Here is a 15,827-nt window from a genome sequence, read left to right as displayed (position 1 = left end):
TTGGCATGGATGTTAGTTCAGGGCTGATCTTCCTCACAAAATAAAATAAAATAAAATAAAATAAAATAAAATAAAATAAAATAAAATAAAATAAAATAAATATTTAACGTCAAATCTAGTATACCTTTGAAGGTTCTGAAATATTTCAAGAACTTACAGTTCTCCCACCCCTGAATAATCATTATAAAGAATAATTTTCATTGACCTATAAATTTACAGAAGTCTGAATTCACAAACATGTTCAACTGGTAAAACCATGTAAATAGTTTTTGCTCTGTATCTGCCCCCCAAATTCTTCCCTGGATCCTACTTCCTCTTCAGTCTACCACTGCAGACCATGGAAAGAAGTTTCGTTTCTATTAAAATTCCAATAGCAAACCTTTGAAAGGGTTTTCACAGGGGAGTGAAATTATCTTACTACAAATGTATAAAAGATCACTCTGCTGTGATATAGAGAACAGACTCTGGAGAATCAGGCAGTTTAGGTAGCTACTATAGTAGTTCAGAGAAGATGATGACAATGGCTTCAACAAGGGTGATAGTGATGGAGATAGTACGAAGTAGACAAATATAGGATGTATTTTGAGAATGAAACTGAGTATTTAGTGATGAACTCAATGAGAGGCTGAGGGGGTTGGGGCCATGAAGAACTACTAGGTTTGAGACCTGAGCAACTGAGTAGATAGTGCTGTCAATAACTGAGATCAGAAAGACTGGGGAAATAATAAGTTTGTTGGAGAACAAGAATTCTTTCTTATACAAGTTAAGTTTGACATAAATAAGGAGTCAAAAGATATAGATATTATTTAAAGCAGTAAGATCACTCATGAAGAGCATTAGAGAATGGGACTCAGAATGGAGTCTGGGATCATACTAATATTTAAAAGTCAGCCAGAAAAGAAGCAGCCAGCAAACAAGACCAAAAAGGAAGGACCATCTATACAATGGAATATTATTCAGCCACGAGAAAGAAATCCTGCCATTTGTGACAACATGGATGGACCTTGAGGGCACTATGCTAAGTGAGATAAGTCAAACAGAGAAAGACAAACACTGTATGATCTCACCTATATGTGGAATCTAAAAATGCAGAACTCTAGAAACAGAGAGTAGAATGGTGGTTACTAGAGGCTAGTGGGTTGGGGAATGGGGGCGGGGTTGGTCAAAGGATACTAACTTGCAATTAGAAAATGAATAAGTTCTGGGGATCTAATGCACAGCATTGTGATTATAGTTAACAATCCTGTATCAGACACTTAAAAGTTGCTAAGAGATTAAATCATAAATGCTCTCACCACAAAAAAGAAATGATAATTATGTGATGGGATAGAGGTGTTAGTTAACACTATGGTGGTAATCATATTGCAATATATAAGTGTATTAAATCAACATGTACACCTTAAACTTACATAATATTATATGTCAATTATGTCTCAATTTTTTAAAAAAGGAAGAGCCAATAAAATGGGAATGAAATTAGGAGATTACAGTGTTACAGAAAACACGAGAAGAGAAATTTTCAAGAAGAAACACAGATTAAAAGCTGCTAGAGGTAAGCAAGAAGAAGACAGAAGATTAGCCACTGAATTTAGCAAGATGAAATTTAACTTTTTGTGAAAAGCTAGTGTGGAGTGGCGAGTTCAAAAACTTGAATGAGTGTTTTTAAAGAGAGAACTGGCAATATAGTAGACTGAGGATAGCCAGATTCCCCTTCCACCTCCAACACAAAACTATTCCACACTAAATTAAAAATATCAATAAAAATAATATTTGGTAATGGATTGAATGAGGGGGAGTAGGAACAGCGGAGCTAGGGCCATAAGGGGAAAAAAGGGATCAAGAATGACTCCTAACTTTTGGGCCTAAACAACTGGATGCTAAGCTCAAAAGAAAGGCAAATCACCAGATGCCAGAAATGAGGAAAAAATATTAACTATGTATGTGCCTGAGCTGATGTCACAGCAGTCAGATGGTATAACATAGAAGTTAAGAGAATAAACTTTACCTGAGTTCTAATCTTAACTCTACCACATACTAGCTATGTGATTTTTTTTTAACCTCTGTACCCTGGTTTTCTCATCTATAAAATAAACATAATAATAGAGTTGATATGAGAATTAAATGAATTAATAAATAAAAAGCATTTAGAAATGTACTGGTACATAGCACTCAATAAATGTAATAATAATAATTATTATTATTATTATGTGGTACATACAAGTCTAGAGTTGTAATTGAGATGCTTAGTTAAAGCCAGCACCCTGGAAAGTCTTCCCATCTGAAAATTATGACTAAAAACACTTTAGTCACCTTTTTAGGAATTTAGGAAGAAAACTCGTTCTCTGCCTGAGGTCTGGATGGGGAAAAATGTCTCCAATGATAATCTAAATCCCAAGGTCATCATGTGCAAGTGTCAGGTTCCAAATCGAACAATTTACGTAATATATAAATCCCAAATGAAAAATAAACATAAAACTATGATAGTTAATTATCTTTATGGGAAAAAAATTTAATTGGATCCCAATTGCACCCCAAACATAAAAATCAATTCCAGGTGAATTAAAGATTTAAATACAAAAAGAAAAACTTTAAAACTTTTAGAAGAAAATATTGGGAAATATCTTAATGTCCTCAAAATAGAGACAGGCTTCTATTTTGTCTACAAAGGTAAAGTTATCTGCTAAACTTGAGAAGGGTAGAGGTTGGGGTAAGAATGGAAGTTTAAGAGAACGGAGATTTTTAATAGTTGTTTCAGAGAGTGGGAGAAAAAGCAAACTGGGAAAAAAAATCACATAATTCCTAGGTAGTACTGATGGCCAGCAGACATTAACGATCAAAATTTTATAGTGGTACCCTGTTCAATCTGCTCAGCCGTGTAATTTTCTCCAGAAATGCTGTCAGCCACAAGGGGAAGGCAGATATTGGATTCATTTGGGGTTAGGAGTTTTGTCAGACAGGTGCAACAAAAGTACAGAGGAGCGAGGGAGTTTAGAGTATTAGAGAGATATATATAAGAGAATTTAAAATGGATAAGGAGGAAAAGTGAAAATAGGGGGAGACTGGTGGATAAGGAGAAAGTAGAGGGTTAAATGGATAGAAGGTCCCAATGAGGTATATAGAACCAATAATGAGTGTGACGAAGAAATGAGCAGCCAGATGAAGAAAAAGGACAAGAAGTAAATATCAACATTAAGAATGAGAAAGGAAATACAACTACAGATATGAATAAGATAATATACTATACAACTCCGTGCTAATAAAATTTTTTATCTTCATGAAATTGAAATTCCTAGGAAAAATGAAGTGACTGACAGTGCAAATAATCTCTTCATCCAATTAATCTATTGTGTTCTCTTGTATAGGAGACAAATTAAATTGATTTACATTATAAATTAAAAATAGCTGTTACTGGGCCGGCCCGGTGGCTTAGCGGTTAAGTGCGCGCGCTCCGCTACTGGCGGCCTGGGTTCAGATCCCAGGCGCGCACCAACGCACTGCTTCTCTGGCCATGCTGAGGCCACGTCCCAGGTACAGCAACTAGAAGGATGTGCAACTATGACATACAACTATCTACTGGGGTTTTGGGGGAAAAAAGGAGGAGGATTGGCAATAGATGTTAGCTCAGAGCTGGTCTTCCTCAGCAAAAAAAAGAGGAAGATTAGCATGGATGTTAGCTCAGGGCTGATCTTCCTCACACACACAAAAAAATAGCTGTTACTTAAAATGCACTATTACCTAATATGTAAGCACAAAATAACACAATGCTACTTTTAGCCTCAATTTTTAAAGTACTAACTTCACTCTATTTAAAATGCACAGATATGACCTTACATTTCTTTATGGTGAACTTCTTAGTGGCAAAGACTGTCTTTATCATCTTAGCATACTCACAGCTTAACATAAAGCCTGGTACATAAGGATGGCTCAATGAATGTTATTGAATAAATTGGAAGATGGATAAAATACAAACAGCTAAAACCAGAAATTCTGCATTATTGTACTCAACTATAGTCACTGGATGGCATCACTTTCCCAAATTCGGAAGACATTTTAAATCTTCCCTAAAATGAATTTCATATACCTCGTTCTAGCTCTCTATAGTAAGTGTGAGGATGAAAAGTAAGATTAGGATAGCTTTCAATTCATTTGCATGTGGCAGTTGTTCTAGATTTAGGGATCAGTAATGGAGACGATGAAGGCCAAACATATCAGCATTAAGCCAGGCATTTATTTGCCTGATGACCTGTAGGATGACTAGATCTTTTAGTATATTATACTCTCCTAAAATCTATCAAACATTTTAGCCCACAAAAAACACAAGATATGATGTTCTTACATACACAATTTTTCAGAAAAGCGTTCCGTGTTATTCATCATAGTATCAATGAATTCTTTAAAATTCACTTTTTTCTTTTCTAAAGGGAAAAGAACACATTTTTTCTTTAGTATCTTCAAGTATTAAATTATTATGACAAATATTGAATTATGTAAAATAAGTTATATATTCAGGGAGATAGCATAATTATATCCATTAGCTAATACTAACCACTAAAAATGTATGAGTATAAGGGGGAAAAGCAATTCAATTTACAAGTAAAAAGTAACCACCGAAAAACGCTAAGAAAATTAATCAAAATCCTTCTAGTCACAAGTGTACAACATTTTTAACTTTTAACTTACATTATCTTGTCTTGGCCTTGAAACAACTCAGTAAGATATGTAGGTGAAGAATTAGTGTTATTTTATATATTAAAAAAAACAATACTTATACATGATAAAGTGATTTTTTTCCAACGTCATAAAAGGAAATGCAAGATCAGGGATTAGAAGTGAGTTCTCTTGACTCCTGGTTTCTTCCACACTGGGCTACCATTCACATTGGTATCTTTACTTCAGTATACTATTGAAACCATTAAACGTTTTAATAGTCATTTTATACCTAGAAAATGTCTCTCCTTGATTATATAAAATTTCTCATAATATCCTTATGTTAGAATGGATAAAAAATTTCTAAGAATTCTCAAGGCCACATATAAAGGTTTTATACAGATATGACGAGCATTTAATAACCCTAGTCCTTTGCTTACCTCGCTGAGGGAAAAAAAATTCTAATGTGCTGTAAAAGATGAAGCACGGCCTATTCTCTATTCCTAAGATTAAATATCTCCCAGCAGTTTACTCCAAGGAGCACCAAATCCCTTTGTATTCTTAGCTAAATATTTGAAGACTTAAAAAAAAATGAGACCCTGAAAAATTCTGGGGGAATGTTAGAGTTAATAAAGATTTACATTCCCTAACAGGAACATATAACTTTCTAAAGCAATAAATTCCCTTATTTTTGATAATGTATATTTGATACATAAAAAGAATATTTGTAACATATATTAGTTATGAAGCATGATAATAAATCAAACTCCTGTGAACCCACCACTCAAAGGAAGAACATTATTAATACCACTGCATCTGCTTCTGAGCTTTTCCCATTCCATTCTCCTGCTTCCCCCACAGAGAGAACATTACTGAATTTTTTTAATTTACCAATCTCTTGTTTTCTTACATATAATTTTAAACAGGATAAACAAATTATTCCTTAATTTTGTCTTCAAGCTCTATAAAAATTGTTAGCATGCTAGAGCAATCTGAGACTTGCTTTTCTTATTCACTATTGTACTGCTAAGAATCATCCATATAGTATATTGCTATAGCTCACCAGTTCCACTAATGTATATACCATTAGTATTCCCTTATACACCAATGGTATATACCACAATTTATTTATACATCATTCTGTCACTGATCATGTTGGGTTTTTGTTTTTGTTGGCTATTGAGATCAGTGCTGCCATGAACATTCTTGAACATATCTCCTTGTACATTACTGCAAGAGATTTTTTGGGATTTATAGCTAAGAGTGGATTTTCTAAGCCATAGGGTATGAAAACCTTACAAAATACTACATAATGTTTTTCAAAGTTGTTTTACCATTTTTGCCATATTTACCAACACTTAGATTAATAGATTTCTTAATTTTCCCCCATTTAGTGACTATAAAAAAATATTTCATTGTGACCTAAATTTTGCATTTCCCTGATTACCAATGATGTTGAGGATTTTTTCATGTGATTATTAGTAATTTGTGTTTCTTCATCTGGAAATGGCTGTTCTTGTAATTTAGCCATTTTTCTATTGAGTTTTTAATTTATAGGGGTTTCCTATATATTCTCCAAAATAATCCTTTGCTGTTATAAGTGTTGCAAATAATCTTCACTCAGTTTGTGGCCTGTGCTTTCATTTTCTTTGTATTATCTTTTAATAAAGAGAAGTTCTTAATTTTAGTGTGGTCAAATTTATCAATCTTTTCTACTTAGTGATTTGGTATCTTTAAAAAATCCCTCCTACACTAACAATGAAGCAGCAGAAAGATAAATTAAGAATACAACCCCAGGAGCAAGCCCAGTGGCATAGCGGTTAAGTTGGCATGCTCCACTTCAGCGGCCTGGGGTTTGCAGGTTCATATCCCAGGCATGGACCTACACACTGCTTATCAAAGCCATGCTATGGCAGCATCCCATATAAAGCAGAGGAAGATGGGCATGAATGTTAGTCCAGGGCCAATCTTCCTCAGCAAAAAAAAAGGAGGATTGGCAACAGATGTGAGCTCAGGGCCAACCTTCCTCACCAAAATAATAATAATAATAATAATACAATCTCATTTACAGTTGCAACAAAGAGAATAAAATATCTAGGAATAAACTTAACCAAAGAGGTGAAAGATCTGTACACTGAAAACTATAAAACATTGCTGAAAGAAATTGAAGAAGACACAAAGAAATGGAAAGATATTCCATGCTCTTGGATTGGAAGAATTAACATAATTAAGATGTCTATACTTCCTAAAGCAATCTATAGATTCAACGCAATGGCTATCAAAGTTCCAACATTTTTCGCAGAAATAGAACAAAGCATCCTAAAATTTATATGGAACAGCAAAAGACCTTGAATAGCCAAAGGAATCCTGAGAAAAAAGAACTAAGCTGGTGGCATCATACTCCCTGACTTCAAAATATACTGCAAAGCTATAGTAACGAAAACAGCATGGTACTGGCACAAAAACAGACACACAGATCAATGGAATACAATCGAGAGCCCAGAAATAAACCCACACACCTACGGACAGCTAATTTTTGACAAGGAAGCCAAGAACATACAATGGAGAATGGAAAGTCTCTTCAACAAATGGTGTTGGGAAAACTGGACAGCCACACGCAAAAAAATGCAAGTCAACCATTATCTTACACCATCCACAAAAATGAACTCAAAATGCATTAAAGATTTGAATGTAAGACCTTAAACTATGAAACTTCTAGAAGAAAACATAGGCAATACGCTCTTCAACATCAGTCTTAGCAACATATTTTCAAGTACCATGTCTGACCGGGCAAGAGAAACAATAGAAAAAATAAACAATTGGGACTACTTCAAACTAAAAAGCTTCTGCACAGCAAAGGAAACCATCAACAAAACAAAAAGACAATCTAACAACTGGGAGAAGATATTTGCAAACCATATATCTGATAAGGGGTTAATCTCCAAAATACATAAAGAACTCATGCATCTCAACAGAAAAAATAACAACTCAATTAAAAAATGGGCAAAAGACCTGAACAGACATTCCTCCAAAGAACATATACAGATGGCCAACAGGCACATGAAAAGATGTTCAACATCATTAACTATCAGGGAAATGCAAATCAAAACTACAATGAGATATCACCTCACGCCCGTCAGAAGGGCTATAATTAACAACACAGGGAACAACAAGTGTTGGAGAGGATGTGGAGAGAAGGGAACTCTCACACAGTGCTGGTGGGAGTGCAAACTGGTGCAGCCACTATGGAAAACAGTATGGAGCTTTCTCAAAAAATTAAGGATAGAACTACCATATGATCCAGCTATTCCACCGTTGGGTATTTATCCAAAGAACATGAAAACATGAATGTGTAGAGATACATGCACCCTTGTGTTCATAGCAGCATTATTCACAATAGCCAAGACTTGGAAGTAACCTAAGTGCCCATCAAGGGACAAATGGATAAAGAAGATATAGTATATATACACAATGGAATACTACTCAGCCATAAGAAACGATGAAATCCAGCCATTTGTGACAACATGGATGGACGTTGAGGGTATTATATTAAGCGAAACAAGTCAGAGGGAGAAAGTCAAATACCCTATGATCTCACTTATAAGTAGAAGATAAAAACAACAAACACTTAGAGGCAGAGATTGGATTGGTTTACCAGAGGGGAAGGGGGGAGGGAGGACAGCGAAAATGATGATTAGACACATGTGTGTGATGATGGATTGTAATTAGTATTTGGGTGGTGAACATGATGTAATCTATGCAGAAATAGAAGTATAATGATATACACCTGAAATTTATACGATGATATAAACCGATGTTACCACAATTAAAAAAAAAACAAAATTCCTCCTGACTCTAAGTCAGAAAATTTTTCTTCTTTTTTTCTAAAACTTTTACTGTTCACATCTGGCAATTATTACTGAATATGGTATATAGAGAGGGACCCAATTCCATTTTTTCCACTTCAATAGTTAATCATTCTATCATCATTTATTAAATGATGCCTCTTTTCCCCCTGTGATCAGCCATCTCATTACATATGTTTCCATATATGTGTGTGGATATGTTTGGAAGTCCCTTATCTTGTCCTATCAGTCAATTTCTCTATTCCTGTGCCGTTCTCACACTGTTTTAACTACTCTAGCTTTATAATGAGTCTTAATATCCAGGAGAGCAAGTTCCCCCCAACACCACACACACATACACACACACACACACACACACCCCTACACACATTTTTCTTCTTCAAGAGGGTTTTAGCTATTCTTGGCCTTTGCTCATGCACACAAATATTGGAATTAACTCATTGAAAAAATGTCAAGGTTTTATTAGAACTGCTTTGGATAAACAAATAGGAGAAGGAACAGTCTTGGGTCTCCGAATCCAGGAACATGGGGTATATTCCGATTTATTTAGATCTTCATTAATGTCTTTTAACAAAGTCTTATCGTTTTCTCCACACAAGTCTTACACAAATTATATTAGATAGATTCCTATTTCCTGTTTACTTTTTATTATGGAAAACTTAAAATATATACAAAATCGAAAGCATATGGTAATGCACTCATGTACTCTCCTAGCTGTAAATATTATCAACTCAAGGCCGTTCTTATTTCATCTATGACCTCACCTACTTGTCTACCTCACTCCTACCCTTGCCCATTAGGAAAGTTTCTGCTAAGTTATAGGGGCACAGATATTCAAAACTGGTACCTTTATTATGAACTGTGGGCTTTGACATAATAAAGAGTCCTTTGCTTTCATTTAATGCCTTTTGAACTGACTTCTACTTTGTCAGAGGGCAAAATCACAAACCTATTCTCTTTTTGTTTGCACTTTTGCCTAGGAAAAAATATCTGAAAAGACTATAAATATTGGTTATTCTGGATAATGGGATTTTGAGTATCTTGTTGTACTTTTGGATATTTTTGTAGTTTTCTGTATTGGCTTAATTCTAATGGACTTTTTTTCTAATAAAAATAATAAAGTCATAATTCTGAGAAAAAAATGCAAACTGACCCTCTTTTTAGATGTGTCAACTCAGTTTTTCTAAAAATATATCACTTACCACCAGCTTCAGTCAACTCTACAATCTTCTCAAATTCTGATTTAGAAAGGTAAACTCCAAAATTTTGAAGACAAGTATTCAGATCTTCAGAATCAATACTTTTATCTTTAACTTCATCAACAGCTTTAATGATATCCGTCAACACTGAAAATAAAGGAATATGCTAATAAGTATTAAATATGTTAAAAGGAAAACAGCAATAGTAAGATGAATTTTAGTTCTAACAATATATTAACAAAAATATTAAAAACTTCAGAAATGTTATATATGAAAAGCAGTACCAGAATATTTAATAATACTAAAAATCAATAAGTTACAAAATCAGAGTCAAAAATATAGTATTTTACTTTGCTATAGTCTCTGTATCTAAGGAAGTGCACTGACAATACCACAAGTAAAAACACATAGGAACAAAAATATGCAATTTCCCCCAATTAATTCTCTAACAATTTAAAATTCCCTAGTAGTCTGTTTCTCAGTAGCAGACACAGAATTAAAAAACCCTCAATTCCAAATGATAAATTGGGATATGATTGTGCAGCAATACATAGCTCAGCCCTTGGTAAATTCATCTTAGTTTATCTTCTGTAAACATAAGTATTATTACTTGGAAATAACTATCCTACATGTCTTTTTATAATACTTTGGAATTGATGCTTTACAAATGCAGTATTCCCTCCATTAAATTTAAACTGATAAATTTTTACTGCAATGAAAGCTTTCTTGAAAGAAAATACTTACAATATACAAATTAAGAGGCCTGATAGACGTGTATGTGTGTGATGTGTGTGTGTATGTGTATAAACTCTGGAACAAATTAAACTCAAATAGGTTTTCTCTACTAGAAGATTAAGATAGGTAAAATGAGGAAGCTGGGCAGTGGAGGGAACTAAAATCATTTGCAGTAATTAATCTGCTTCAAGCAGTCACTGGAAGTCATTATGGATTGTTAAACAAAGAAATGATGATCAAAATGATGTCTTAAAAAGATGATTCTTAAAAAGATGATTCTTACATGTAAATATGTAGAACTTCCAAGATACATGTTCCTATCTTGAGAAAGAAATTTTTAGGTGAAAGGAATTCTCACTTAAAAGTTAACAGCTGAGGAGTGATGTTAGCAAGATACTTGAGTAGGAAGCCCTGAACCCTTCTTGTCTCCACAAACACACTGATTCAGCAAAAATTCATGAATAAATTCCCTTTGTGAGAAATCAAAAACTAATTGAAAGGCTCTTGCACACCAGGAGAATGCAAAACCAGACTCGCTGAGGCCAACAGAGAGATCTGGGACACTCTCTTGCTGGAGACCCTTCCCCCAGTGCTGCACCATATGATCTGGAAGAAATCACCTAGCTCCCAGCTTTACCCAGGGAGGGAAAGGGTTGGTTTACATATCCAGTAGTCCAACTTTTCCAAAGGACTTCCCCAGAAGACTGGCTACTGTCTTGCCAATCTTGGAGCTCTGATGGGTCTAGCACAGTCTAGTTGTCTGGGGAAGAATAGAGGCAGTGGCTTGGGCCAGTAGATGCCAGTTATCCTCCCCTCTGCTCAGCACAAAGTGAGCAGATGAAAAATTCCAGCTCTCAGCTTCCTCCTGGAGAGGGAAAGAGTTGATCCATGCATCCAGCACCCCAACTTCTTAAGGGCTTCCCAAAGAACCAGCATCTGTCTTGCCAGTCATGGAGCCTGGGGAAGGAAAGGGTTGGTAGAAACTCCGAGAATATCTGACTGGGCTGATTGATGCAGGTCTTCTCCTGGATAAGGCCAGTCTGGAAGACTGGGAAAATGCCTGCCTTCTCTAATGCACAGACACCAACACAGAAAGTCTCATAACTCTCATAAAAAAATAAAAGATAGATAGATGGATAAATAAATAACTCTCATAAAGATGCTCATTGAGATCAAGAGAATAATGCATGAAAAAAGTAAGAACTTCACACAGAGCTAGACAATATTAAAAAGTACTAAACAGAGGGCCAGTGTGGTGGCGCAAGCAGTTAAGTGCACATGCTCCGCTGCGGTGGCCTGGGGTTTGCCGGTTTGGATCCCGGGCAGGCACCAATGCACTGCTTGTCAAGCCATGCTGTGGTGGCATCCCATATAAAGTGGAGAAAGATGGGCACGGATGTTAGCCCAGGGCCAGTCTTCCTCAGCAAAAAGAGGAGGACTGGCATGGATGTTAGCTCAGAGCTGATCTTCCTCACAAAAAAAAAAAAAAAGTACTAAACAGAAATCCTGGAGCTGAAGAACACAATAACTGAAAAGTTCACTAGAGGTGCTCAACAGCAGACCAGCTCAATCAGAAGAAAGAATCAGTGAACTCAAAGACAGGTAACTGAAAAGAATTCAGTCAGAAGAGCAAAAAGAAAAAAGAACGAAAAAGAGTGAAAAATGTTTAAGGGACTTATGGGACAGCATCAAGTGGACCAATACACATATTATGGGAATCCCAAAAGCAGAAAACAGAGAGAAAGGGACAGAAAATCTATTTAAAGACATATGGCTGAAAACTTCCCAAATCTGGGGGAGGAAATGGATATCCAGATCCAAGAATCCCAAAGGACACCAAATAAGATGAAGTGAAAGAAATCCACATGGAGACATATTATAATTAAATTGTCAAAAGTCAGAGACAAAGAGAGAATTTTGAAAGCAACATGAGAAAAGCAACTTGTCACATACAAGGGAACCCATAAGACTATAAGTGGATTTTTCAGTAGAAATCTTTGCAGGCCAGAAGGGAGTAGAAGATATATTCAAAATGCTGAAAGGAAAAATTGCCAACCAAGAATATTATATCCAGGAAAGCGGTCCTTCAGAAATGGAGAGAGAAAGATTTTTCTAGACAAACAAAAGCTGAAGGAGTTCATCACCACTAGACCTGTCTTACAAGAAATGCTAAAGGGAACTCTTCACACTGAAGTTAAAGGATGCTAATTAGTAACATGAAAACATATGAAACTATAAAACTCATTGGTAAAGGTAAGTATATAGTCAAATTCAGATTAATCTAATTCTGTAATGGTGGTGTGTAAACCACTCACTCTAGTATGAGGTTTAAAAGACAAAAGAATTAAAAGTAACCATAACAAAAAATATGCTAAAAGATACACTATATAAATAGATTTAAATTGTGACAACAATAGCAAAGTGTTGGGGGAGAGTTAAATGTAGTTTTTGTATGTGATTGAACTTAAGTTATTACTAGCTTAAAACAGACTGTTACAAGATATTTTATGTAAGCCTGGAGGTAAGCACAGAAAGAAAACACCTATAGAAGTCACACAAAAGAAAAGGGAATCAAAGATGATCAATACAAAAAGTCAAAATACAAAGGAAGACAGCAAGAGAAGAAAAGACAGAAGAACCACAAGACTAACAGAAAACAACTATCAAAATGGCAATAGTAAATGCTTCCCTATTAATAATTACTTTAAATGTAAATGTACTAAACTTCAATCAAAAGTCATGGAGTGGCTAAACGGATTTAAAAAATAAATTAAAAAAACAAGACCCAACTATATGCTGTCTACAAGAAACTCACTTTATTTTTTTTTTAATTTTTTTTTTTTGTCAGGAAGATCAGCCCTGAGCTAACATTCATGCTAATCCTCCTCTTTGCTGAAGAAGACCGGCTCTGAGCTAACATCTATTGCCAATCCTGCTCCTTTTTTTCCCCAAAGCCCCAGTAGATAGTTGTATGTCATAGCTGCACATCCTTCTAGTTGCTGTATGTGGGACGTGGCCTCAGCATGGCCGGAGAAGCAGTGCATCGGTGTGCGCCTGGGATCCGAACCCGGGCTGCCAGTAGCGGAGCGCGCGCACTTAACCACTAAGCCACGGGGCCGGCCCAAGAAACTCACTTTAAATTTAAGGACACACATAAGTTGAAAGTGAAGGGATAGGAAAAGATATTCCATGCAAATGGTAATAACCATAAAAGAGCAAGGGTGGCTATACTTACATCATAAAAAATAGATTTTTAAGTCAAAAACTATCACAAGAGACCAAGAAGGACATTGTATAATGATAAAAGGGTCAATCCAGAGGAAGATATAAAAGTTATAAATATATATGCACCCAATATCAGAGCACTGAAGTATATAAAGCAAACATTGACAGAACTGAAAGAAGAAATAGAAAGCAACACAATAATAGTAGGAGACTTCAATATCCCACTTCCAATAATGGACAGAACATCCAGACAGAAGATCAATAAAGAAACAGAATATGGATCTAATGTACAGCACGGTGAATACTGTTAACAATAGTGTATTACATACTTGAAAGTTGCTAAGCAACTAAACCTTAAATCTTCTCACTACACACACACATACACCAAAAAAAAGGTAATTATGTGAGGTGTTGGAGGGGTTAACTAACCCTATTGTGGTAATCATTTTGCAATATACGCATGTATCAAATCATCACGTTTTACCCTTAAACTTACACAATGTTGTATGTCAATTATATCTCAATAAAGCTGGGAAAAAAATAACAGAGGACTTGAATAACACTATAGACGAAATGGACCTAAGAGACATATACAGCAACAGAATACACACAATTTTCAAGTGCACACAGAACATTCTCCAGGATAGATCACATTACATCACAAAACAAGTCTTAACAAATTTAAGAAGATTGAAATCATACCAAGTATATTTTCTGACCACAATAGAATGAAACTAGAAATCAACAGCAGAAGGAAAACTGGAAAATTCACAAATATGTGGATTAAACCACACAATCTTGAACAACCATTGGGTCAAAGAAAATCAAAAGAGAAATGAGAAAATACCTCAAGACAAATAAAAATGAAAACGCAACATATCAAAAGTTATGGAATGCAGCAAAAGCAGTACCTGGGGGAAGTTATAGTGAAAAATGCCTAAATTAAAAAAAAAGAAAGACCTCAAAAGAAAGATCTCAGCTAAGTTTCTATATTAAGGAACTAGGAAAAGAAGAATAAACTAAGCTCAAAGTTAGCAAAAGGAAAGAAACAGCAAATATTAGAGCAGAAATAAATGAAATAGAAAGATAGAAAAAAAATCAATGGAACTAAGAGCTAGTTTTTTAAAAGATAAACAAAATTGACAAACCCTTAACTAAACTAAGAAAAAAAGAGAAAAGACAGATAAAATGAGAACCGAAAGAGAAGACATTACAACTGATAATACAGAAATAAAAAGGATTGTAAGAGACCATAATGAACAATTATATGCCAAGAAAATGGACAACTGACAAGAAATGGATACATTCCTAGAAATATACAACCTCAAGACTAAATCATGAAGAAACAGAAAGTCTAAATAGACCTATAACTAGTATAGAGATTGAATCAGTAATCAAAAACCTTCCAACATAGAAAAGCTCAGGACCAGATGGCTTCATTGGTGAATGCTACCAAATATTTAAAGGAGAATTAACACCAATCTTCTCAAACTCTTCCGAAAAATTGCAAGAGGAGGGAATAGTTCTAAACTCATTTTATGAGGCCAGCATTACCCCAATACCAAAGCCAGACAAAGATATCACAAGAAAAGAAAAACACAAGCCAATATTCCTGATGAATAGAGATGCAAAAACTCTCAGCAAAATACTAGCAAAGTGAATCCGACATCACATTAAAAGGATCATACATCATGATCAAGTGGGATTCATCCCTGAGGTATAAGGATGGTTCAACTTATAAAAATTAATTAGGGCCAGCCCCGTGGCTTAGCGATTAAGTGTGTGCACTCCGCTGCTGGCGGCCCGGGTTCGATCCCGGGCACGCATCGACGCACCACTTCTCCAGCCATGCTGAGGCCGCGTCCCACATGCAGCAACTAGAAGGATGTGCAGCTATGACATACAACTATCTACTGGGGCTTTGGGGGAAAAAATAAATAAATAAAATTTAAAAAAAATTAATTAATGTAATACACCACATTAACATAATAAAAGATTAAAATCACATGATTGTCTCAATATATGTAGAAAAAGCATATGCCAAAATTCAACACCCTTTCATAATAAAAACTCTCACCAAACTAGAATAGAAGGAAAATACCTCAACATAATAAAAGTCATATACGAAAAGCCCACAGCTAGCATCATACTCAAT

The 15,827-nt window shown here is 35.2% G+C and overlaps 1 protein-coding gene across 1 annotated transcript in view; it reads right to left on the bottom strand.

Moving 5' to 3' along the window:
* The window catches only part of LOC101407263 (EF-hand calcium-binding domain-containing protein 13), an 83,284-nt gene that overhangs the window by 3,234 nt on the left and 64,223 nt on the right, over positions 1-15,827 (bottom strand). The window contains exon 11 of the mRNA XM_087441888.1: positions 9,716-9,859. Coding sequence (XP_087298014.1) covers positions 9,716-9,859 — 144 coding nt within the window. The remainder of the gene's footprint in view (positions 1-9,715; positions 9,860-15,827) is intronic.

This window comes from Ceratotherium simum, chromosome 16, assembly GCF_057802395.1.
Source record: "Ceratotherium simum simum isolate JZ-2026a chromosome 16, ASM5780239v1, whole genome shotgun sequence".
NCBI classification, from domain to species: domain Eukaryota; kingdom Metazoa; phylum Chordata; class Mammalia; order Perissodactyla; family Rhinocerotidae; genus Ceratotherium; species Ceratotherium simum.
Note: the sequence above shows the minus strand (reverse complement) of the source record. Positions and strands in the feature narration are given on the sequence as shown.